Genomic DNA, 27,253 nt, shown 5'->3' on the forward strand with positions numbered 1-27,253 from the left:
GCATAATATTTTATTATATAATAAAGCTAATAAATGTATCCTTCAAGAGCAGTGAGTTGTAGGTTCGCGTTTTCTTGTCAGTATCTTAAACGTTTTACAACAGAACGTTGGAAGATGTTCACTTTTGGTCTGTGACCGTTTAACAGGGATCATAAAGGGTGTGTTTTTTGTTATTTTTCTCACGTTTAAAATAAAAAAAGAGCAGACCGGATGATCACTATTATCATATAGAATAGGTACTAACTATCCAGTCTCACAACAAATAAGATTATCTACGATAAATGTTGAACACACGGTGTTCATCGCCGTTCTCGTGAAGTGTGTTCCTTAACACCCGGTCACGTGCTGGTACTTCAGTAATCTTCAGTACACTCATGTTTCTCTTCAGATCGTATAAATCTTTCGCCTTTTACTAAAGATTTCCGTGGGGAGGAACACAATGAGTATAAACTAATTTTTTGATGCCCTGCTTAACCGTTAGGGCTCTCAATTCTGTTGAAATAATAGATTGTGATGTTCTGAAACTGCGCTCCAAATTCGAACTAATTCACTTTCCATTCCGCTTTATAAATATTGCGAGTAGTGTTTATCGAACATTTCGAAAGAGAAAAAGTGCACAACCATGCACTGCACTCTACTGTCGCAGCTTTAATTACGTAGTGGAGAGGGCGGGGCTAACAGAATTGGATGTTCAATGACAAATAACCGTATAAAGTTCCTACAATACACGTGTGAGTGCATAGTCCAAAGTGCGTCAAAGTTGGGACACAACTTTAATGTTCTTAAAGCTGTAATATTTTGCTATACTGCACTATTTAGAGAACTAATGTAATTAAAGGGATATTGTTTCAAAAAATCATAATTTACTCACATGTTGTTTGTATGAGTTTCTTTCTTCTGTTGAACACAAAATAGGATATTTTAAAGAATATTGGTAACCAAACAGTTGCTGGTCCCCATTGACTTCCATATTTTGGAAACAATACTAAAGGAAGTTGGGGGACCAGAAACCATTTATAACAAAATAAAAAAAATAAACTTATTTTGTGTTCAACAGAAAAAATAATCTCATACAGGTTTAAAACAACATGAGTAAATGATGACAGAATTTTCATTTTTGGGTAAACTATCCCTTTAAGTGTCAACCGAATGTATTTTAGAATTTAGTCTTGTCTTAAATGTCTTAGTTTTTTGTTAATTGTACAACTTTTGTTACTTTGTTTTTGCCATAGCCCTGCTGCTGACATGGCGCTAAAAACAATAATAAATGGCTATAAATACATATTTATTCAAGATTAGAGAATAAAAGACAGGATGTGTATAATATATACAAAGCATATTTGTAAAATATATTTTATATTACATATTTAACAAAAATATTAAAAGTCTTTGCTTTTCAAATGTTTGAATATGTGCAGTTTGTTTCTTGAAGGCAGACTGGATGGGACTTGTGGAGATTGACCCTTTACCCATAAGCGTCACACTTAGTACTAGTAGTAACACGAGTGATCTTTGTCCTCCGTCTTCCAGATAACCAACGAAGAGCAGGTAACAAAATAAAGCAGCAAATGCTTTTAAATACTGTCTCTTGATTAACAATATTATATTGCATTGATTGTGTCTGAATAGAACAATGTGAACAAATCTTAATAATGCAACAGTGGGATTATTGATTTGAATAATTGTCTTTCACTTTTACACTGTTGTGGGTGCACAGAAAATGTACCTGTTCCTGCATGTGTGCTTATTTTACAGAACTGTGTATTTTTGACAACTATTAGAATGACTTGAATTTAACTTAATTGCTACTACTTATGACCTAGACTAGTAGCACTGTCAGAGTCCACTTTGAGGTTACTGTACTATCACAGACAGAGATGACTAAGCACATTATTGATTTCACAGAACAGCTATTTGTATGTCTGTAATCAGACTCAATTGGGACTATTTCTGGATTCATATATCTTCTAGATTTTTCTCCGTTGTACACTTGTATGCTGTTCCACACAGTATCATTTAGATCCTGTGATATTTCTGTTTTCTCAGTCTTGAAGATGGTGGTTTTGTCTAAAGAGTACGGCTATGTGGCGCTGACCGGAGCGGCATCATTTCTCCTGTTGGGTCATCTGTCTTTACATCAACTTTGTATATAAATTTATATAAAATAAGCAGAAACTTGGTTTATTATGCTATTTATATGCCCATATCTTATCCTTTATTTGAGAAAAAAAAACCTGAATTGTGAGATATACACTGATGAGCCAAAGCATTATGAACAGTCACAGGTGAAGCAAATAACGTTGATCATCTCTTAACAAGGACCTGGGTAGATTAGATGGAAAGTAAACAATCCGTTCTCGTGATTAAAATGTTGGATGCAGGAGAAATGGGCAGAAATTAAGATCTGAGCGACTTTGACGAGGGCCAGATAGTTCAGGCAGAGCGACTGGGTCAGAGTATCTCTGAAACGCCGAGGCTTGTGTGTCGCTCTCGCTCAGCTGTGCTGAGAACTGACCAACAGTGTCCGAGGAGGAACAATCCACAAACCGGCGACAGGGTGTTGGACGCCCAGGGCTCATTGATGCATGAGGACAATGAAGGCTATCCCGTCTGGTCCGAGCCTACAGAAGGTCTATGAAGCACAGGTCACACATTTTAAATGATGGTTATGTGAGGAATGTGTCACAGCACACAGTGCATCTGCTGCGTATGGAGAGCAATCAGAGATCTAAGATGAACTGGACCTTGGAGCAGTGGAAGAAGGTCTGATGAGTCCTGTTTTCTTTACATCTCGTGGACTGTCGTGTACGTGTGCGCTGTTTACCTGGGGAAGTGATGCACCAGGATGGACTGTGGGATGACTATAAGCCAGTGGAGGGAGTGTGTGACGCTCTGGTCAATGTTCTGCTGGGAAACCCTGGGTCCAGTCATTAATGTGGACGTATATATTTTTTTTTTACAATTTATTTTTGCCGTTTTTGCCTATTAAGATAGGACAAGTAACTAGAGAGGAAGGTCCTCGACAGAAGGCTCAAACTCGGGTCTCCCGAAGCACAACAGCGCACTTGCCCACAAGGCTATCGGCGCAGAGATGTAGACGTATATTTGACATGCCACCTTCCTAAACATTGTTGCAGACCAGGTACACCCCTTCATGACAATGGTGTTCCCTGATGGCCTCTTTCAGCAGGAATGGTTTGAGGAACATGATGAAGAGTTCAAGGTGTTCCTCTGGCCTCCAAATTCCCCAGATCTGTGGATGTGCCGGACCAATAAGTTCAGTCCATGGCGGCTCCACCTCAAACTACAGGATTTGAAGGATCTGCTGACGTCTCGGTGCCAGAGGGACACCTGAAGGACACCTTCAGCCTCTTGTAGAGTTCATGCCTGGGTGGGACGGAGCTGTTTTAGCAGCACATGGAGGACCAACAGCATATTAGGCAGGTGGTCATAATGTTTTGGCTCATCGCAATGTCAGAATTCTGACTTAATGTCTTCCAATTCGGAGTTTGTATCTAAACTCCGAATTGCGAGAAAAAAAGTCAGAATGGTTAGATATAAATTTGTACATTTATGATGGTAAAAGGTTCTTTAAATTATCTAAAATGTTTTTAACATCAAGAAGAAAAATGCTCTTTTAAGAACTATTCACTGAAAGGTTCTTCTGCATCACTGTAATTAAGTTTGAATCTATGATGAAAGTATTAATTTTATTTTCTAGTATCCTACCATGTACAGTGATGATCCAGAGACCGGCCACATATTCAACTGCATCCAGCGAGCGCATCAGAACACGTATGCGTGCATTACTATTCATTATGCATTAATATTCTCAGGATACATTACAGAATTACAGCAGATATATTACTGCTAAATATTAAAGTGTGTCTATACAATAAATATCAGCTTATTTCATGTTTTACATTTGATTGAGAAGTGATTGATGTGATTGGTTTCCTTGCTGCTTTTCTGATGGTTTATTGATGCTGTTGTGTCATTTGTAATTATATCTTAAAAAAAAAAAAGCAGTATATTTATATATGTGCCATTTTCTTACAGTGTTGAAGTTTCGTCTCTATTCCTGTTTCATTTATCTGTGGGTGGGATTCAGCATCCAGTGAGTATAGATTCAAGCTTTATAAACACCCATGCAAGCTAATGCTAACTGAGCGATTAACTGCTAATTGTGTTTCTCAGCGCCTGGCCAGCGCGTTGGGAATGATCTGGATTGTCAGTCGGTTGCTGTACGCTCAAGGATACTCTACTGGAAGTGAGTGTCTTTGCACCTCCACAGAACTGATCTGTGTAGATTTAATTATGAATTCTGGATTATGAATACAGCTAGTGAAATGAGTTTGAGTGTTGTGTTCTGTCCTATTAGACCCTGAGAAGCGCCGGCGTGGCTCGTTCGGGATGCTTGCTTTTCTGGGTCTGTTCATCTGCACGGTGAACACCGGGAGAACACTGCTCGGATGGGGACCTGGGTTCAAATGGCCAATATGTTTTAAATAGTGGAAATCATGTTTTCCATTTCAATTCTACTCTAATTCCACATTCTATAAAGTGACTATAAAGTAAAAAAAAACAAAAAAAACATGTTATGTAAAATTAGAAAAACACAAAGAGGCTAATTTCACACTGTAAGACCTCTGGGAATTCTCTGTGTGTACATTTCTGTTTTAAATAAATAGCATAAAAAGTTGAAATGTTCGATTCAGTTACTGTTTTGTCTTTAAAAAAGTACAGTGAACTTATGTGAAACATGCTATAACAGCCAAGTGGATATATTTTAATATCATTGAGATACTATTAGTTTTTAAATTAGTTTCTATTTTTGCATTTGAACCTTTTGGTAATTTTTGTTTTTGTTTTATTTTTTACAGTAACGAAAATGGTAGTTTATTTTATGGTAGTTTAAGTTTTAGTTAACTATACCCTGTATCACAGATTTGAATAAAGGGAAGTTCTGATGGTATGCAAAATATGCATAAAAATACCTTAAGTTAACATCAACTAAAAATAAAGCTAAGAAGCTAAAGTTAAGATAAATGTAATATTGTCTCTCACTCACGGAATTATATTAAGTAAACTGTAATGCATGTTACAATTTGTAAATGTGTGGTAGGCTAGCAAGCTATATGTTATTAGGCCAGTATTAAACAATAACAGTTGAGTTTACAGTATGTGAAATGTCTCACGTGATGCTTAGTGTGCTAGAAATGGCTATAGCACTTTTTTTTTTTTTAAACAGACAGGTATATAGTAAAATATAATGTATGTGAATGGTGTCATATCTTACTGATCCAGTATGTTTGCTAATGCTAGGTCTCATAAGGAGTGCGCGGCCATTAAACCAGATTTACTACATTTCCCATAATCCATGTGGTGTGACGGAAGTGGCGTGTAATGTAGTGGCTCTGGCTCCTGGATTTAAACTGAAACGGGCACTGATCCCATAAAAAGAGGATTTTAGACATGCAATCGAACTTTTAATGATATTATTTATGTAAGGATATTCGTTCGTGAAGTTTCTCTGAAATAAACGGTCGCTTCAATGTTTTGCGCGCGCGCGTGTGTTTTGAAGCGTTATTTCAGTTGTTTGCTTACAAAAGCTGAAACACACCTCTGCAGAATCAGGTGACACTATATGCGATCCGTTTACCTGTCCCTGTAACCTCACCTGTCATTATTCCCGCTGGTTTAAAGTGTCTTCATAAACCAGACAGGTTTTATGCTCGTGTTTAATTCGAGAAGCTGGTTATCAGGCGCTCAGGATGAACTGGGACCATCAATTGAGCTCCATCATCTCCGAGGCGGACGGAAGTGTCGCAAAGATGAGGGTAAGAGACTGTATTTCATCACTAATAGTCATTCATTTTAATTTAATTTTGATACATTTTAATTTTAATTTTTCTTAAATGAATGTCAGTTTAGAATGTAGCAGATACTGGCCACTAGAGAGCGCTCTCTGTCTGCTAGATAAATTAAAGCGACAGTTCACCTCAAATTAAAATTCTGTCATTATTTACTCACCCTCATGTTATTCTGAACCTCTATGACTTACTTTCTTCTGTGAAATACAGCTTTAATTTACTTCAGTTACTAATATTGTGTCTTACAAGGAACGCCTAACTACATATGGAAGATCTCCTAGACCTAGAGGAACTGAAGGTAAATCCTTTTTAAATGATTAAGTCCATTAATAGAAAATTGACAGATGGAGAATATTCTGTATAATTCCTTTCAATTCCCAGAGTCATGGAAAACCTGGAAATAAAAAGGGAATTTTAAAAAGATTAATTTCCTGGCCTAAGGAAGTCATGCAAATTAGTAAAAGTTTTAAATCCTGAAAACTTTTATTGTCAATCCATTAAAATACTAAAGTAGATATTTCTGAGTAATGTTAATTTAGTATTATTACTATTATAGTTTGTATTTTATATTTTCAGTTTTCATTCTGCCATGTGCTTTCAGTTTGTTTTATTTATTTTATTCCAGTTTTAGTGCCTCAGCTTAAGCTTATTTCAGCTATATTTCTAATTTTTGTAAGTTTTTCTACTAATATTTATATTATATTTTATATCAGCTTTAAGTTTTAGTTAACGATAATAACCCTGTTTGGGAGTTAAATCTCCATTAATAATAATAATAATAATAAAAAATCCTTATCTAGTAATTTTGACAGACTGGAAAAATCATGGAAATTCATTGATCAGAGAATAATGGAGAATCATGGACCAAATTTTCTATAACAAATAAACGGAATAAATAAATAAAAGCAGTCCAACAAAATACAAAGGGGGAAAGTGTGTTTTATAGTGAATTTTTATTTATTTTATTGAACCTTATAGAGTAGTTACCAAAAGAGCCACCCTATATTTAAATATTAAAGATTATAGGTGTTAAAGATTTTGTAAGCATATTGCGTAGTTGTGTTTGAAATCATTTGTTGTATTTGTGATGAAACATGCAAAATTGTGCTGTGCAGACATTATTTTTGGCCAGGCTGTCATACAAAGATATTATGAACGCATGCAAAAACAAGAGAGAGCCAACAAAATATTAATAACTGGTTATGTTGTATCAATCTATGCTCTTTCCTGAGAGGTTTTTTTTAATTAATTTTTTTATATTTACTTTAAAATATCTCCTCTGGACATCAGTTTTGTCCACTACTGTATATGTTAATTATGATTGAATTAGTTGATGTGTATGTGTCTGTAGATGTGTTTCCGGTCAGAGAGGTCACAGCCGGTGTTGATTTGAAGCCCTCGTCCTCTCTCAGTCCAGCGGTTCAGTGGTCAGATCTGACCGCCATCCAGACACAACTACAGCAACAGAGTCAGGTCAGGCTAACACCTGCTCTCTGGTCACATGACCCATTTTCACCTGATATCAACGTCTGGCTCGAGTGACCCCATCACACGTGGAGAGTTGACTTCATCTGCTATTAATATGTGTTTGGATCACATGACGTATTGGATAGTTTATCTGTATTTAGTGCTGCCCACTTGAGATCAGGGGCACAAATATATGTTTATCATTTTGTTTTTAAGATTGTTCTTTAAGGCAAGACACAACAGGTGAATAGGGTAAACATTTGAACTAATAGATATTATCACCATAACTCCCTAGTTGATTAATCACAGTACATTAAAACAATTGTTTTGTATTTAAAGTTTTCTAAAATTTAATGTTTAAAAATGCAAATGAGGCATTAAGTAATTAAAGATGCACCATTTGTATACATTTCCAGAACATAAATCTGAACATTGAATAAAGCCAGGTTCAGAAATTCTTTTCATTTTGTTGATATATAAATGTGTATTGCAAATAAAAAAATCTATAGATGCAAATAGATATGGAGTCTATAAAGTACGGTGCATGAAAAAACAGTGTTTTTGACTTCAGTGTCTTGCCTTAATATAAGAAACTGAATCCTACAGTGTATCATTCCAGAGTAACAAATAAGTTTTATGTTATTTTGCCACAGGCCATTGAGACTTTAACACAGAGTCTTCGATTATTGGAAAGAGAACGAAACGCTCAGCACAGACAAATACACACATTACAAGGTGATCATCCATTTCAGTGCGTTTCCATGTTCTTTAATATGCTAAGATTTTAAAGGGGTCGTGACATGAGAAATCAAATTTGCCTTGATCTTTTGACATATGAGAGGTCTTTGTTCCAATTAAAAAATCCTGCACGTTTCACAGCTTAAAATGTAATCCTCATTATAAACAAAGCATTTATTTAAAGGTGCTCTAAGCGATGTTGGGTGACGTCACTTCTTGTTGGCGTTCGAAGTATTGTCAAACAAAACGGAGGCTAGCTCGACCCTCCCTCCTCCTCATCCCGTCCCCTCGCCCGATGTAAATTCGAGACTTTGCGCGTTCCTTCTCCTTTTCCCTCTTCTTTGCCATTTGTTCATCGGAACGTCATCTCTTTGTGTCGGCCATATCAAAATTCAAGAGAATATAATTCTAACGTTAGTCGTTGTCGTTGTCTAGGACATCTTTCCTCTAGCTAACTTCCCTCTTCATGCTTCTCTCTCCTCCACTCCCCACACCCCCCTTCATGTGCACGTGCACTAACCCCCACCCCCAAATTATTCTTGTCGGTGATTGGCTGGAACACTGTTTGTTATGTTTCGTGGTCCAGGCTGGGCCAGTTTGTTTTTGTTGCCGTTTGTGGAGCCTGGGCTGTCTACAGAGATCGCGTTTCTTTACAGTGTGTTCAGGGGACAGGCAGCTAGCGGATAGTGAGGAGATGTTGGCTGGATGTGACACAAAAAAAACGTGACATCGCTTAGAGCACCTTTAATCAAGCACCAAAACCGGCTTGTTTTGACAATGCGGGATCTGTGACATCACACAGGCAAAGGCATTTGCATATGCCCGCCTCTAGAGCAACACATCAGCCAATCAATACATCATCATACCAGTACACACACACACACTGGCGTTCAGTCGCTTAACGGCTGACATTCGCCTACACTGGATGTGAGCGTCACGTCATGTCAAAAGCAAATAGAACCTATAATAATAACTGGATACAGTATACAGATACATGTTCAGTTTGTTACATACTCCACACACTTGAGTCTGCTGAAAACAGGACAAAAGAAAGAGTGAAAGAACGTTCACTTTGACACATCCAGTTTAAACAGCTGGTTTGCGTCTCTGTACAGCCTTCACAAGTGTCGGAAACAACTGGATGATTTATTTTAATGGCCTCCAGGATCGCATCAGAGGATTATATGTTTGTTCAGAGCATTTAGTTTTGTAAACGAGGCACAGAGTAATGGAGAGTTGTTAAAAGATGAAGCAGCCGACAGCAGCTGCATCACAAACCGGAAGTAAATGACTTCATAATGCGTTGTCTATAAATTATGGTTTTATATACATGTTGTCAAAACACTCAGTCGTGTGCAATAACGAGTGGCCATTGATATTGTTTCCTATGCAGTGATGTTAGCCAATCGGGCATTTACTGACAAGCCTTAACGGAGCTGCGCCTTAAAAAAATGGATCATTTCAGACAGAGAGGCAGAATGAAGGTTGAAAATAGTCATTTTTCTACATATATGTATATTTGTTTGTTTTTTGTGCAAAAAAAATTACTACTAAAACTATATTAACATTATAAGTGAACCTCAAGGAACGTGTTAAAATAAAAGTCCATGTCATGACCCCTTTAATGAATACTTCTTTTCAATAAGTAATTTAATAGAATATGCCATGAACAAAATCTGCTCTGTGTGAGTTGATGTTAATTCTTCCAGAGGAGCAGAAGAGACTTCAGGATAAACTGGAGGAGAGAGAGCGGGATGTGGAGCGGAGATCAGTGAGCCCTGGACCGGATCGACGGACAGAGCAGTGGAAGAGAGAGATGGATCGAGAGCTGAGCAGCCTGAGAGCTCAGATCAACCGAGCCACGACTCTAGGAAACCAGGAAGAAAGGTCTGTAATGACTCTTTGATCTGTGAAAAATAAATAAAAAATGGTCAAAAGTTCGGAATAATTATGATTTTTGTAATGTTTTTGAAAGAAATCTCTTCTGCGCCCCAAGGATCCATTTATTAAGTCAAAAATACATTACTGTTTTCTATGTGAAATATATTTTAAATATATTTATTCCTGTGATCAAAGCTGAATTTTCAGCATCATTACTCCAGTCTTCAGTGTCACATGATCCTTCACAAATCATTCTAATATGCTGAGTTAGTGCTCAGTTATTATTAATTATTATTGGTGCTCAAGTATTAATAATGGTTCGTATTATTATCAATATTGAAAACGGTTTAATATTCGGCTTAATATTTTTGTGGAAACTTTTTTTTTTTCAGGATTTTTTTAATAGAAAGTTACATAATTTATTTGAAATGGAAATCTTTTGTATCATTCTAAATTAATTTACTGTCTCTTTTGATCAATTTAATGCATACTTTGCTGAAGAAAATATTACTTTCTTTTGAATGGTAGCATATCACAGTTTCCACAAAAATATGAAGCATAATAACTAAATAATAAAATAAATAAACATAATGAAATGTATTAAAATTAAACTAAAATTAACAAAACTCATATAAAAATAAAAGCTAATCCAAAATATGAATAAAACTATAATAAATCTAAAATAAAAACAACTAAAATAAACCACACTGCACTGAAGACTAGAGTCATGATGCTGAAACTTCAGCGTTGCATCAAAGAAATAAATTATGTTAAAATATATTCAAGTAGAAAAGTTCTTTTAAATTGAATATTTTTTTCAAAATATTAATGTTTTTACTGTATTTTTGAACAAATAAATGCAAAAAAAGTGTTGCAAATATATTGTGAATATTCACTCTGTCGACCCAACCCTGTCATGGACATAAAATCTCAAAAAGTGAATAGTTTACAGTCAAGATGAAATCAAAACGGACCCCAAGTGTGCTAGTAATCAGCTTGTAGTGAACCGCTTGTGCATGTACAGACACTGATTGTAATATTTGTGCGTCCACAGTTTCAGCTCTAAACTCCGCAGGGAAGAACTGGAGCAGCTCAGGAGAGAGGTGGACATCCTCAAAAACAAACTGAGTAGGTCGTATACTAGTTACTTTTCATATATACGTTTGATGCCATAGATGCATGAACCGTCTGTTCCACCTGTGCATATCAGATACACGCTATAATGTTACATGCATAAATCAAACTCTTTCAGTATACGAGTGTCCTGTTATTACAGTCAGGGCTTTCTGCCAGTGCAAATGCACTTTGTGTTCAAATAAACACACACACGCGTGTTCTACACAGCTTCCGCCGTCACGCAAACAAACATCACGCTTCGAGACTGGCTGTGTTTGTGTTGGCTTCACGTTCATAACCACATCAACATTGATAGACATTCTGACTCTGGGCATTTTGGCTACATTTATATCATGTTCATGAACGTTATAAAAGCAAACTGGCTTGTGTTTCTGTAGTGCGGCAGGAGGAAGATACGTTCCAGCTCCAGTCAGAGGCCAGAGAAACAAGGAGACAGTATGAACGCAGCTATAAGGTAACCGACACACACCCACATATGTACAGTCTTATTCATTTCTGTATCTTTTAAAGAAATTAATACTTTTATTCAGCAAGGATGCATTAAATTGATCAAAAGTGACAGTAAAGACATTTATAATGTTACAAAAGATTTCTGTTTCAAACAAATGCTGTTCTTTTTTAACTTTCTAAAAATCCTAAATGATATCACGTTTCCACAAAAATATGAAGCAGCTTAACTGTTTAGAGCATTGATAATAATCAATAATCAAAATGTTTCTTGAGCAGCAAATCATCATATTAGAATGATTTCTGAAGGATCATGTGACACTGAAGACTGGACTAATGATGCTGAAAATTCAGCTTTGAATATGTAAATTTTTTATTTATTCCTGTGATCAAAGTTAATTGAGATTGTAATAATATTTCACAATATTTCTTTTATATTTTTTTATATTATTATTATTTTTGTATTTTTTTTTACTGTATTTTGGATCAAATAAATGCAGCCTTGGTGAGCAGATGAGAGTTTGAACGTTAGTGTATGTTTTTCTATTTTGATTTTTCTGATTGTCTATAGTATCCTTTACATGATACTAAATATAATATTTAACATTTTACCTAAAAGGGTGTTTTTTTTCTTCTTCTTTTTTTCTAAAGTTAGTCAAGATTTGTATTGACTGTTGCTACTGTATCTTTAATATGCATTTAAAATGACTTCCGTATGTAAATGATGTGCAATATATAATATGCAATACCCATTTGCATAAGGATTTATGTTGTGATCGTGTGTAGTTTCAATAAATAGCATGTTCTGGTTCAGTTCACTCTCATTTCAGAGCTCATGTGATGTTTGTATTCTGCAGACGTTAGAGAGTTTCACAGATTCACACCGCGCACACAGTTTTGAACTAGCTCGGATGGTGTCACAATACCAGCACACTCAACAGGAAGTACGTGACGTCAGGTGAGTGTGTCCATAAAGCCGGAGCAGTGGTTCTCAAGGGGTGAGCGATGGAAAAACTGAAATGAGAGGAAATCAAGATATTTCACCCTCTTCGAGCTCGAGTAGCCAATGTGTTTCATAAACACTTTTTATTATACTGTTTGAAACTCTCTTCACGTCCTGATAGCAATCAATAATAGCAGACTAAATATGAAAAAGTGTACATGCGTATACTGTATCTTCTCTGGAAGTCTCAGGACTGAAAAATATTCATCCAATCATTGCATTCGGTCCAAATGATGTCCCAGTTCAAAGGATCCTTCGAATGTGACCCGCTTCGAGTGGATCCTTCGCAGCCTAGCCTATCCCAAGATTCATTGCACTGCTGACGATTGGATTTAGGGGGGATGCTGCCTTGGCAACTAGATGAAATGAAATTATTATTATTATTTTGAATATTTAGTTTCCGTTAACATTTATTTTATTTCATGAATCAATGCATTTTTGTACGGTTTTAGCTAAAGATAATGAGCCTGATGAGAGGAGGCCGCTTTATTTTCTGTGTGATTCAGAGTCACAGTCTCTGAGCTGAAGGACGAGGTGAGAGGTCTGGTCCTGAGAGACTCTTTCCTCCCCACACCTGCACAGGTGCCACAGAAACCAGGTGAGACGCAGCTGTGAACACACACTCATTAAAGGGGTGTAATACTTTTTTTCTTGCCCCATTGAAGGTCGTTTATAAGCCCAAATCCTTCATTTAGCCTCTCTCGGACATTTGGAATTGCCAGAGATTTCTGTGTAATTTCCCTCTTTGCATGTGGTGTCCTTTCATCGTTCTCTTGCACCCGTGTGGTAACAGTGTTAACCGTGAAGACGAGGGCCGAGAGACGCGTGTCGTCAGTGTCGGAGGATGATTTGAGTCCCACTCCCAGTCTGGCCGAGATCAGCTCAGACGAGCTGGATGCATCCTGGCTGGAAGAACCAGGTGATGACACACATGACACGAGAGATGCACGTGAATCTCATACAGAGCTGCCCAAGTCCTATTTCACTGTAAAAGCTCAAAAAAATAAATAATAATGTGATATATTATTACAATTTAAAATAATTGGTTTTCAATTTATTATACTTTAAATGATCATTTATTTCTGTGATGTAAAGCTGAATTTTCAGGATCATTACTCCAGTCTATCACATGATCCTTCAGAAATCATTCTAATATTCTGATTTATTATGAGTGTTGGACACAGTTCTGCTGCCTAATATATTTGATGAATAAAAGGTTAAAAAGAACTGCATTTATTCAAAATAAAAAATATTTTCTAATAATATAAATCTTCTTTACGATCACTTTTTATCAATTTAAGAAAGAAAAAATATTACTGACCCCAAATTACTGACCAGTCGTGTATATTGTTGTTACAAAAGATTTCTATTTTTAAAACATTTGCTGCTTTTTTTTTTTTTTTTTTTTTTTTTTTACTTTGATAATGAATCATCATATTAGAATGATTTCTAAAGGATCATGTGATAGACTGGAGTAATGATCCTGATAATTTAAAGTATAATAAATTGAAAACCAATTATTTTAAATTGTAATAATATATCACAATATAAAAAAAAAAAATCTGTATTTTTGATGAGCAGAAGAAACTTCTTTCAAAAACATTAGAAATAGTAATGTTTCCAAACTTTTGGCCTGTACTGTATATAGTTTTTAAGTTTTAGTTATTGTAGTTCGAATTTAAATTGCCTTGGAAACTAGCTGAAATAAAATAAGGCGAAGAGCTTATATTTTATTTCATTTTAGTTAATATTTATTTCAAGCAATAAACATTTTTTTTTATATGATTTTAGTTAGAGAAGAAACTAACTCCCTGAAGAGAGGAGGGCACCTTTATTTTAAAATTATTTATTTATTTATTTTATTGTACATTTTTACGATTTAATCAAGTATTCGTTTTTCATCAACTTGTGAACCACGGTTTGGAGAAACCCAGGTTTACACTAACAATTACTCATTTTTCGAATTGATTTTAGAGCAACGAACCAGAAGGAGGCGCCAACGGGTCCGTCTAAATTCAGACCTGTCAGGAAGTGACATCAGTGATGCTGGAAGTGGGCTTGAGAGTAACCTTGACAATGATGCTGAAGGGGTGGACAGAGTTTCAGACAGTCCTCCAGATCTCAGTCTCAGTGACCTCTGATCTTAAAGGCCAATAAACCATCGTGCTGCTATCAGAGGAAATGGAAACCTTGACTAGGAAGCCTTGACTTCTGTCATGAAGGACTGGACTGGGCTATTTCTAATATAATTGATCTACGTTGAGGTAAAATCAAGTCCATGGTGCTCACTGAGTTTCTGTAGTAAGACTGACACACATTACACACAGATAGTCTCTGTAAAGGCTTTGTAAGTATTAAGAACCACATACTAGCATACTACTCTTCCTTGTTTACAGTATCTTTCTATGGCAGAAGTAGTAAGAGTAGTATGCAGCTCCGAATTCAGCCACACAGTATTCAGGAAATTGAGGTAGTATTTAACAATAAAAGTTGCAAAATGGCTTTCGAAATAATGCAAAATGGGTTTTGAATATGAACATGCAACACAAAACGGCCAAACAGTGAAAGAGTTCGACTTGGGCTTGTGTGCATGTAACTTGTTTCAAACACATTTGCAGTCAGTATTTGAAGCATGTTTACATCAATGTTTATTTTATTTTTTACTTTAGTGTAACAACATGCATTGATGAATCGCTCCCAATAAGACCAGAAACCTCTATTTTACATTGACTTTTTTAAATAAATCGGAATAATTATTTTATCATGTCATAACTCAGTGTTTTTAGTGTTGTGAGACAACTTTCAAAAAGTAACAATTTAGTGTGTATTTCAAAGACTTTTATTAATTAAAAAAGAACAATGTGTAATAAGAAACACTTGAAATGCACTCTTACAAGTTATTACATGAAGTAAACAAATATCACACATCCATCAGCCAACAAAGCACAAGAAGAAAAATACTGTATTTCTCACTTTAATCAATAAAAAATGGGTGTCAAGTTTATAGCTACATTTTGTTTATTTTTTTCCTCAGTTTTTATAAAAAACATTTCAGGCACAAGAAAAGCATTAAAGGGATAGTTCACACAAAATTAAAAAATTCTGTCATCATTTACTCACCCTCATGTTTGTTTCTCTCTTCTGTAGAACACAAAAGAAGATATTTAGAAGAATGTTGGTAACCAGACAGTTGATTGACTTTTTTTTCTTCTACTATGGAAGTCAATGGCTGCCGTAAACTGTCTGGTTACACACATTCTTCTAAATATCTTCTTTTGTGTTCAACAGAAGAGAGAAACTTGGAACAAACATGAGGGTGAGTAAATGATGACATCATTTGATTTTTTTTTTTTTGGGTGAACTAACGCTTTAAAACTATGGCTAAACGTCTTTCTGTGCGTTGATAAGTGTTGGCTGCCTGTCAAAGTGCACCTAAATAGATATTCTTTATCTTAAAACTTAATTTTAAAAGCAGCAGAATTTAGTTGTACTGTTTAAAAGAGCCAATTGCATTTTCACCGTTGTTGTTTTGTCTATTTGAAGACGTTCCAAATGATGAAGAAGAAAAAAAATCCAAATTATTTCTTGAAGTTAAGTGAACATGTATATGACAGACAAAAATTGTATTTTTAATCAGAGGTGGAAACATCCTTGGGAACGAAGCAGAGAACAAAGTGAAATTAACACTAAAAAAATCATTACTGATGCCGTTCATGGAGTATTAAAGAAATGTTCCGGGTTCAATACAGGTCAAGCTGCAACATTTTAATATTTCAGCCGTTCATCCCTCAGTTTGTAAAAATAAGCAAAAATCAGTTTACAGTAATGCATTTGCTATGAAGTCTATTCTTGTGTGTGTCATGCAAAGGTTACAGGGTTTAGACTTTGAAAACAAAATAACTCAAGGTTAGCAACGGTTTAATCACCCTATGTTAATGTGTATTATTTGTGATGTCATGTGGCTGTACGGTTGAAAATGCATTTCATTGTTTATTTTAGTGCCTCATAGACTTGCATTATAAGTGCACTACTGTAGACGTGATTGTTGCAGACTGAGAGGTGGAGCGTTTCTTTAACAAAACCAAGAACTTGATCAGAAAAACAAGAAGGCAGCAAGTTAGAATTCAAGAATTAGACAAAATGTAACAGATCCAGAGACGACGCAGCTCTCAGAGAAACAAATGAACACATGGAGCCGAAAACAGCTCCCAAATATTCCCGCAGCACACGACCCTTCCCAAAACCCACATAAAGTGCAAGAACACAACCCAACAAACAGGCACTGACGGCACACGGTGAGTTTAACAACTAAAGTGGAGTATTACGCTACATTTAGTCCTGAAACAGAAACAACAGGAGTGTTTGTGCCTCTATGAAGCACATGAGCCATTCAATTGTGTCTTTCTTGTGTTGAACAGAGTGATGTTGGGCGCTCTGAAGATGTCCGGGGAACATCTCTGTTTTTCAGTAGCTGTACATGGAGAGAGGGGCGTCCTCCAGCATATCGTCCTGAAACACACAGATGTCAGCGAGGCGTTCTCAGGAAACAGTGCAATATGTGTCCCAATGACATAAAGGGCTCCTATTATGCTCTTTTTCAAAGTCTTGATTTTGTTTTTGGGCTTTACTAGAATAGGTTTTCATGCTTGAATGTAAAAAAAAACACATAATTTTTCACATATTTGACAATGTTGCAATTCCTCTATTCCCAGTCTGTCAGTTACGCTCTGTTTAGTTCAAGCGTGCCACACAAGCGCTGTAATTTCAAGTGTTTGTTTTTAAAATAAGTTTGTTTTTAGTTAGTTATTTGATGCTATAAAAACGGTGGTGTGACGTCATGATTGACAGCTGTGATTGACAGGTTCTCTGAGCGAAGTAGTCATTGAAGCACCAACAGACTTTTTTTCGGGATCCTCTGAGGACTGAGAAAATTGGAGCTTTAAATTTAATATCTAAATTTCTATAATTAATTATTTCACACCGAGAGTGAGGGCGGGGCCTTGATTTCGCGGCTTTACTTCCTGCTCACTACTGCGCAAGTCTGGTCCCGAAATCGCTACTGCGCAGACTCAAACCTGTCAAAGATGTCAGCGCCATATCGGGACACTGGCGGCTTCAGTTCTCACCAATGGAAGAGAGCGAAGGGGCGTCATCCATATTTTTTTATAGTCTATGGTTTAGTTCCTGTCTCTATGAAGCCCGTCCTTCTGAAAAGCACAATGTGCTCTGATTGGTCGGTTGGACCAGTGTGTTGTGATTGGTCGAGTGCTTTGAGTGTGTTTGGGAAATGTCCCGTGTCTCACTATAACCGTGAGTTTCAACACACTACTAACTCAACCAGGCCCCGCCCCTTTATTCTGCGTATTAATTATTTAAATGAGGAATATTGTGACGTGTTCGTTCCTGCAACAAAGTACAAGCAGTGGATTCGCAGCACTGAAAACTTCTCAACATGTCGACACACGAACCAAACTCTTCCAGTCCTCAGCTACAACTACAGTGCTTGAGGGTCAAAGTAAACGCTGTTCGTGTGCAGCCAATGAAGACCATAGGCTGGCATTATGCAAATTCGTTACCAACCTACGTATGAAGAGGTCAGATGCAAAAGCCTCTAAATGCCATCTGAAATTTTCTTCTAGAATGATCATTTTTATCAAGCTTGTATATTTAAGTTCAGTAATTTCACTTAAATGACAATTTAAGTGAAATTACTGAACTTAAATATACGTGCTTGATAAAAATGATCATTCTAGAAGAAAATTTCAGATGGCATTTAGAGGCTTTTGCATCTGAACTCTTCGTATATTTTTGCAGGAAGTGAGACTGGAATTACTGGTTTCAGCAGTTCAGAATCAGTTCTTTCTTTTGGGAGACAAAACTCCATTCATGATCTTTGCAGACCTTTTACATTCACAAACGATATTACACACTACATCAGGGGTGCCCAATCCTGCTCCTGCCGATCGACTGTCCTGCACAGTTTATCTCCAACCCTAATCAAACACACCTGCCTTTAATTTTCAAGTGATCCTGAAGACCTTAATTGGTTGCTTCAGGTGTGTTTGATTAGGGTTGGAGATAAACTGTGCAGGACAGTCGATCGGCAGGAGCAGGATTGGGCACCCCTGCATTACATGAATATCCGAAAAACATAATTGGGGCACTTTAAAATCAATATCATTGTGGTTCCTCTGTTTATGGCGGTATAAAAATATATTTATTTTAATGAAAGGGGAAAAAATTGCATATCATGAGTATAAATGGCATCTAAATGGTTTCCTGAGAACGACCCTTTTCCTGTCAGTGTTGAACTTCTGTGACGGGGCTGATTGCTTCACCATTTACAGGTGAAACTCGAAAAATTTTAATATCGTGCAAAAGTTTGTGTATTTCAGTAATTCAAATTAAAAGGTGAAACTAATATATTTAGTGTATATATATAACTATATACATATGCATGATTATACTTTTCAGAGGGCTGACATTTCTGTATTTAAAAGCCTTTTTTTATTTTATTTTTTATTTCATATAATATTCTAATTTTCTGAGATTTTGAATTTGGGGTTTTCTTAAGCTGTAAGCCATAATCATCAAAATGATAACTTTTGCACGATATTCAGATTTTTCCGAGTTTCACCTGTATTCATCTAGAATGTGTTGAATGAATCAATAAACCGAAGTCCTACCATGGGGAGATCTTGAAGTCTGCGAAACTGTGGGCCGTCATTTGTGTTTCTGAACTTCAGGAATACGAGGACCGACACGATGGCAGCAACAACGACAAACGCAGAAACCAGTCCGGCCAGGAGCGGGTCAGTGGACACTTTGTTATTGTCTAGAAATCCCAGGAAGAAGCAAAACAAGAGAAAGAGAGAGAGAATTATTCTAGAACACTTTCTGGAAAAGAACATGTAAATATTGTGTGTTTTTGTGCTTGATGGTTTCTCCAGTGACGCACAGGCCTGGCGTATCCACAAAGATCTGTGTGTTCTTCAGTTGTGTCAGCGTGAAGACGTCCCGGCCCTCAGAGCTCGATGTTACTCTACAGATATAATGATGCTCTTGTTTCCCAAACCTACCATTATCAGGCTATCTGCTGTTAGACCTCTATTCATATCCAGTTTTATGGGGATTTGTTTTGCTCGCCATTGTGGTAAACAAAAACGCAGATGTGCGCTGTAAATATTTGTGTGTGCAGCTGCATTCGGTCACAAAGGCATCAACAAAACGAATGACCATGTGATGTTTCATATCACAGCAATAAATCATGTCCGCTTTCAAACAGCAGGATTTCTGTCCAAATGCACCCTGACCAGGCACGAGAAGTTTCCAGCAGAAAGTCACGTTTCTGTCCTCACTAACTGCCTCGAAATCACATGCAAGCAGGACGAAGTTACACGACCGTTCAAACGTTTGGGGTCAGAAAGAAGACACCAAAACTGCATTTACTTGATCAAAAGTACAGTAAAAACAGTGAAATATTATTAAAATTTTTCTATTTGAATAAATTTTATTTATTCCTGTGATCAAAGCTGAATTTTCAGCATCATTACTCAGTCTTCAGAGTCACATGATCCTTCAGAAATCATTCTAATATGATGATTCGCTGCTAAATAAAGAAACATTTTTTTTCAGGAAATAAATAGTTCTAAATAACAGCATTTATTTAATATAGCCTATAATTTATTTGTAACAATATAAATGTCTTTACTGTCACTTTTGATCAATTGAATGCATTCTTGCTGAATAAAAGTATTAATTTCTTTCAAAAAAAATTTAAACTCTTACTGACCTCTAACTTTTAAGCGATTATACAGAGGTGGAAAGAGTACTGAAAATTTGTACTCAAGTACAAGTACCGTTACATTACTGAAATAATACTCAATTACAAGTAAAAGTACTGGTGTCAAAAAAGTACTTAAGTAAAAGTACAAATTACTCTTCTCAAAAACTACTCAGAGTACTAGTTACTAGTTACTTTTTAGCCGGCGATAGTTAATGTATTACCAATAAATATTCAGCCAAATCATAGATTTATGTAGAAAATAGCTACTTTTAACACGTTTTTTTACCTTATTGTCGAAGGACATTAATAAGTGGTCATGATACTGGAATTTCTAACTTCAATATGATACCTTGAAATATGTCAGTATTTTTAATACCATCGGGAAAACTACCACATACTAAATATTTTAATATCTACATTTTTGTCCATCCATTTTGTCAAGGCAATCATTATTTTCAAGCATCGAAAAGCACAACACTTATTGTAACAGTAATCTATTTGAATGGAAAAGTTTAATTCAAGTCTTCTGAAGAGACACGTCCACTTTATACAGTGAGATTTTAATTTAGGCTTTTGTTTACATATTTAAATATTGATCAATAACCATTACAATAATCTAACTTAAATATTTACTCACTCAGTGTATTTGTCTTTACAATAGGGTAACGTTAACTGTTGCAATAGCTCACACACAGCACAAGGAAGCTTGATTTCAAACTGAATTTAATTTGCAAAAATGAAAATTTTTCATAACTTTTGACAACGTTTAATTAAAGAGCATGGAGAGATTGGAGCTGGACGTCATTTGAGTCTGCAGTGAGAACCACTTGGAGAGATTTGCGATTGCACATGATATGATATGACACAGTCCGAGAGCGCACACTCAATATTCGAGTCCAGTTCATTCGTATCTGAGAGCTCGCGTCCAGTTTTCTGCGATTACATGAATGTGCCCTCGCGCTATAATATTGCACTCGTGACATTTGCCATTAAAATATGCCATAGAAACTTGCAGGTATTAATACAATTATGCGTAATAGGCCTACCTGCAATCCCGTGCTGAGAGGAGGCGGGTGTGTCAAACTCGCTGTCGTTGAGATGAGATAAGAGAATGCACAGCTGGTAACGTTATAGTGTCGGTGTAGGCTATAGGCCAAAATGAGTATTGACAGATATTTTAGTATTGATATGTATAAAAATATAGATATTTTGACAATACTACGATGTAGATTGTTGTTTCTCCAAACTTTCAGTCCAGCCATCAATCACTCTGAGCTCCTCGCCTCCTTCACTTATGATCAGCTCTTCAAAACCTGCGACTGCGGCGGGGGATATCAGGGGGGTTATTGGTCCGTTTACGATCGAATATTTTTATTGGCCAATTCAAATTGTACTCAGTGACGAAATGTGATTTTACAAGTAGCGAAGTAGATTACTTAGTTTAATATGTACTTGAGTACAAGTAAAATTACAGATTTAAAAATATACTCAAAAAAGTACAAGTACCCAAAAAAACGACTTAATTACAGTAACGTGAGTAGTTGTAATTCGTTACTTCCACCTCTGCGATTATATAACAGTTAGTTCCAGTCCTGGATCCTGATTGGTACAGTGATCTAGTCACGCTAAAACACATAATATGAGCTCTGTTTCAGAATCCAGTGAGCTGCCTTTGTAGGCTACATTTTTCATAAGGTTTCAAACAAAGGCAACTTAATTATGCTGCTTTCTAAAGCAGCTCATTTTGGTACCATTGCAAGTATCCTTCATTGAGAAGGTAATCCCAGAATGCAATGCAAGAAGCTCAGTGAATAAATAAAATCAAAGATTGCGGATGATGCAAGAGTAATTAAATATAAATGCAGAATTCATACTTTAAAGCACTGATAAATATAGTTCATGATAATTAAATTATATTTAATAAATACATTACATTTAAGTGTACATAAATATATTAAGTGTAATATATATGTAATATTAATAATTCCAAATTCATACTGAAAAGTACAGATAAGTATAGTTTATACTAATTAATTTAATAAATGCATTATTTAAGTGTATTTAATTGTATTTTAATTACATATTTAAGTATGTATATATATATATATATATATATATATAATTACATCATATTTAATAAATGCATTATATTTATGTGTACATAAATATATTACATGTAATATATGTAATAATTAATAATTCATACTGAAAAGTACAGATACATATAGTTTATACTACTTAATTTAATAAATGCATTATATTTAAGTATTTAATTATAATTTTATAACATATTTAAGTATATATATATAGTATGTATATATATATATATATATAATTACATCATATTTAATAAATGCATTATATGTATATGTACATAAATATATTAAGTGTAATATATGTAATAGTAATAATTCATAATGAAAAGTACTGATAAATATAGTTTATACTAATTATATTTAATAAATGCATTATATGTAAGTGTATTTGTATTTAAATATATTATATACATATGTATATATATATGTAAGTGTAATATATATTTAATATAATAAATGTAAATCATATTTGCTAAAAAAAGTCTTACATTTACTACTGAGGACTACTTATCTTGTTTTTAGGAATTTTTTGGGGTTACTAAAAAACAAGATAAAATACTTGTCAACAAAATTATATTTTGCATTCTAAAAGGCGGTCGGATTTACCGTTGCTCAGCTAAATTTGGCAGGTGAAATCCAGTTATTCCAATAGGAATGTGTGCGATCGGAATTTTGCATGGGTTGGAAAAGTTTTCGCTCATGTTTAAGCTGGTCACGCTAACCCGCCGGCTGACCAACAGAAAGCTGCTTGGCTTGACAGTGATTTCTGTGTGAGGCGAGCGGTGCTTCATACATCACTACGCTATTGACAGTGGACACCTCACCTGTTCCACTAAAATAGTCGACTTGCGTACGGCCGTCTGCCGGAAGCTAGTTATTTTAGTCGATAGAACGTCGTTTTATTTTAGTCGTCAGAACGTAGGCTCACTATTGGCCAGCATCACACGCATCACACACATGACCAGCGTCGGCCAATAGTGAGCCTACGTTCTGACGTACAACCCAGAAGCGCTGCGCTGTTACACTACGTGAACTCACTCAGAGGCCCACACAGAAGAACATGAAGAGTTGAATAAAGTCGTTATTTTTGTTTTGTTTTTGCACACAAAAAGTATTCTCGTCGCTTGATAATCTTAAGGTTAAGCCACTGTAGTCACTTGGACTATTTTAAACATTGTCTTTAATAACTTTTCTGGGCCGGCAGATATCGATTACATAGAAGCCTATGGAGGAGTGATCCAGCTCTCAGATTTAATCAAAAATATCTTAATTTGTGTTTCTGAAGATGAACGAAAGTCTTACGGGGTCGGCACAACATGAGGGTGAGTAATTACTGTGAGAATTAGCATTTTTGGGTGATCTAACCCTTTAAATATGGATATGTTTCTTACACGAACGCATCGCTTTACTTCAGAAGGCCTTTATTAAGCAGCCAGAGCCGTGTCGAGCACTTTAATCATGGATGGATGCGCTTTGATGGACTTATCAAATATATATACCCATTGACTCCCATCATAAAGCTTGGAAGAGCCAAGACATTTTTTATTATAACTCTGATTGTATTCGTCTGAAAGATGAATGTCATATACACCTTGGCTTCAGGGTGAGTAAATCATGGGCTCATTTTTATTTTGGGGTGAACTATCCCTTTAAGGAAAAGCAGGAATAGCCACTGTTTTCACGTACCGTCATCCCCGACGTTCAGTGCCGAGGGTGTGTCGGCGTGGGCTTTGGCCTGGACGGGACTGCTGCTCGCTGACATCTGTGTGTTGACCATGGGGAAGGCGGATGATGTGGGTGATGACGCCGTCGGAGAGGATTTCTGTCTGGGATGAGCGCTCGTCGACCCTGAGCTGGTCACCTCTGGAGCTCTGGTGGTTACAGGAGGTGTCGTGTTGAAGGTGGTGGTGATGTGGACGGTGTTCGTGGGCTCATGGGTTGGTGATGGCAGGAGTGTAGTAGGTGTTGCAGGTGTTGTAGATCCTGCCATGGTCACTGCTGTCTGATTATCCACAGGAGACACATCAGACCCATTCCGACTGTCCGTGATGTTCCCGGAGAGAGTGACGTTCTCCTCTGGAGCGGATGAGTTCGCCACCGTCTCTGATGGTGAAACAGGCATGATGGCATCAAACACACACAAACTAAGTGTCGTTCACCTTCAGATTTGAGAGCAACTTCCAATAAAAGTAATTAAAATTCTGTATATTATACAGACATAAATCAACAAGATATTTTAATGTTTTTTAAAAGAAGTCTCATAAGGACTGCATTTATTTGATGAAAAACACAGTAAAAACAGTTATATTGAGAAATATTACAATTTAAAATGACTGATTTCTGTCTGACTATATTTTAAAAATGTAATTTATTCCTGTGATCAAAGCTGAATTTTCAACATCATTACTCCCGTCTTCAGTGTCACATGATCCTTCAGAAATCATTATAATATGATGATTTGATGCTTAAGAAACATTTCTGATTAATATCAATGTTGAAAACAGTTGTGCTGCTTCATATTTCTAGAAACTGTGATGCAAGATTTTTCAGGATTCTTTGATGAATAGAAAGTTCAATCTTTTCTAACATTATAATTGTCTTAACTGTCACTTTTGATCAATTTAATGCATCCTTGCTGAATAAAAGTGTTAATTTCTTGTTTAAAAAACTGAACTGTACACTGTATACTTTAAAGGGATACTCCACATTTTTTGGAAATAAAAATTCCAAATATTTAGCGCCTGAAAATAGTCCCCAGCTCTGTAACTTCCGACGTGATCGGGACTAAGTTTGTCTAACCTATTAGACCTATTTTCAGGCGCTGCGTCATATCATTACGCCTGCTGGACTCATGGTACGGCAGCAAAGTTTCTAGATTATTACGCAGGAATGAGAGTATAGTTCCTAGCCATATCAGCCTAGAAAATCGCAATTTTTCATTTTCCGTCGGTCTTAATACACGATGTAACTACAGAAGAGTCAAGTTTTAAATAGGAAAAATATCGAAACTCTTTGGTCATTTATTTGAGAGAGATGCTAATGGTCCTGTCCAATTCAATGATCTATGCTAAGCTATGCTAAAAGTGGTACCGCCAGACCCGGAGATCGGCTGAATGGTAAAACTCCACTGTTTAACTCTGGGGAAGTTGTAAAATGAGCCTATTTCCCCAAAAAGTGGAGTATCCCTTTAATGAAAAAACGAATAGGTTGTTAAAAAGTGTTTTCCCCCTTTGGCCGTGTCTTATCTCGTTTATTGCACAAAGTAAGCCAGGACTAACACTGATGCCCACTCAAAAGAATAAAAAAATGAGTGCATGACGTCCCAGGTGGGCCAGAAGTGTAATTATTCCCATGTTTCCATGGTGCCCTCTGCATAATTACACAAACATGACAGCATATGAAGGATCTGCTGACAGAAATGTTGTGAAATAATTAAAAATATACAAACTGAGCTGAATAATACCAGATGAAATGTAGCTTTGGGCTTTTTACAGTTCAACTCAACAAGCGGCTGCATGTTCAATGCTGTTTCTTTGCTTGGTTTTGCCTTTTCCTTGAGTCTTTGTTCAAGATAAAAAGCATTTCCAAGTCCTGCTCTGTGACTTATGTCTGATTGAAAGATGATATTCAGTAAGTCAAATAAATCGCAGGGTTAGACTTGTTTTAATCCATCAGGAGGTGGTTGGATTGGGAAAAGTGGTCTCTTAATGACGGATAGGGGGAAGGGATGCAAAATAAGAAGGGCTTGGTGGTGTCAGTAAAAGGAAATTTGATTCAGAGGTAAGTTGTTCATATATTTTGCATTTTGATCATTTGAGTATCTTTTTCCCCCAGTGAAATGACAGGAACATGTAAATTGAAGGTTTTTTTGTGCATATGTTTGTCAACCAGATATGAGGAACCACTGGAATTGGTTGTTTTGCAATGATCTGAATGTGAAAGCACTGAATGTTTGCCACATATGTGTGAGTTCTTTAGAGAAAGAGGGAGAGAGAGGGGCTGTGTTCACAATATCACTATCTAGCATACTACTCCAGTGTATGCTACCATGCATTCAAAAGCGTGGGGTCACTAAGATTGGTTTTAAAGAAATTAATACTTTTATTCAGCAAGGATGCATTAAATTGATCAAAAGTCACAGTAAAAGACATTTAAAATGTTACAAGAGATTTCTGTTTCAAATAAATGCTGTTGAACTTTCTATTCATCAAAGAATCCTGAAAACACTTTTCCACAGACGTATGAAGCAGCACAAGTGTTTTCAGATAATCAGAGATATTTCTTGAGCAGCAAATCATCATTAGAATGATTTCTGAAGGGTCATGTGACACTGAAGGATTAAAGACGTAAAAGTCTTACGGGTTTGGAACAACATGAGGGTGAGTAAGTAATGACAATTTTCATTTTTGGGTTTCTACACCAAATGTTTTCCCTTGTAGTATTTCCTCTGAACACAGCCGGGGTTTTTAACACTGCGGTATTGCAGCAGGATCATTTTTAATGATGTGTTGGTGAGATCTTTCATCGATTCACAGTGCGTGGCTGTGCATGTGAGGCGTGTGAGTGTGTGTGTGTGTGTGTGTGTGTGTGTGTGTGTGTGTGAACAGCATTGAGCTGTATGTGCTGTGTGTCATGAGGATTCAAACTCTCACACTCTCACGTCAGATCTCACACTGCATTTACTCACTGTCACTCTTTCTCACACTCCTCCCTTTATGCCATTTACATTGCAGTTGCAGTTCAGAGCCACAGATTATTTTATAAATGATCTGTATTCTGATGTCAGGGGTGGAAGTTAAAGGTGCAGTATGTGATTTCTGAGAAA

General features: G+C 36.2%; 3 protein-coding genes across 4 annotated transcripts in view; 2 read left to right on the plus strand and 1 right to left on the minus strand.

The window, feature by feature from the left end:
• Positions 1 to 1,418: 1,418 nt before the first annotated feature.
• On the plus strand, positions 1,419 to 4,706 carry mgst3a (microsomal glutathione S-transferase 3a). The gene is made up of 8 exons (XM_082147754.1): positions 1,419 to 1,548; positions 2,047 to 2,145; positions 2,499 to 2,608; positions 2,689 to 2,763; positions 3,722 to 3,795; positions 4,060 to 4,117; positions 4,198 to 4,270; positions 4,382 to 4,706. Exons 2-8 carry the CDS (start codon positions 2,055 to 2,057, stop codon positions 4,510 to 4,512), a joined length of 612 nt encoding a protein of 203 aa, XP_082003880.1. The 5' UTR covers positions 1,419 to 1,548; positions 2,047 to 2,054; the 3' UTR covers positions 4,513 to 4,706.
• Positions 4,707 to 5,396: 690 nt separating this feature from the next.
• On the plus strand, positions 5,397 to 15,552 carry LOC309482624 (uncharacterized protein). Of its 2 annotated transcripts, none has more exons than XM_082148088.1 (11): positions 5,397 to 5,840; positions 6,123 to 6,171; positions 7,225 to 7,346; positions 7,994 to 8,075; positions 9,788 to 9,965; positions 11,014 to 11,087; positions 11,474 to 11,550; positions 12,401 to 12,501; positions 13,053 to 13,144; positions 13,340 to 13,495; positions 14,521 to 15,552. In XM_082148088.1, the coding sequence occupies exons 1-11, from the start codon at positions 5,775 to 5,777 to the stop codon at positions 14,685 to 14,687; spliced, it is 1,164 nt and encodes a 387-aa protein (XP_082004214.1). In that variant the 5' UTR covers positions 5,397 to 5,774; the 3' UTR covers positions 14,688 to 15,552. The 2 variants fall into 2 exon arrangements, with proteins under 2 accessions (XP_082004214.1, XP_082004215.1); XM_082148089.1 differs by having other exon boundaries at positions 13,340 to 13,465.
• Positions 15,370 to 27,253, minus strand: part of LOC309482633 (uncharacterized protein) — an 18,832-nt gene continuing 6,948 nt past the window's right edge. The window contains exons 3-5 of the mRNA XM_082148101.1: positions 24,115 to 24,531; positions 19,233 to 19,381; positions 15,370 to 17,055 (exon numbers count right to left, since the gene is read on the minus strand). Coding sequence (XP_082004227.1) covers positions 17,011 to 17,055; positions 19,233 to 19,381; positions 24,115 to 24,531 — 611 coding nt within the window. The 3' untranslated portion in view covers positions 15,370 to 17,010. The remainder of the gene's footprint in view (positions 17,056 to 19,232; positions 19,382 to 24,114; positions 24,532 to 27,253) is intronic.

The sequence above is a fragment of the Leuciscus leuciscus genome (genome assembly GCF_965113295.1).
Source record: "Leuciscus leuciscus genome assembly, chromosome: 19".
Classification (NCBI taxonomy): domain Eukaryota; kingdom Metazoa; phylum Chordata; class Actinopteri; order Cypriniformes; family Leuciscidae; genus Leuciscus; species Leuciscus leuciscus.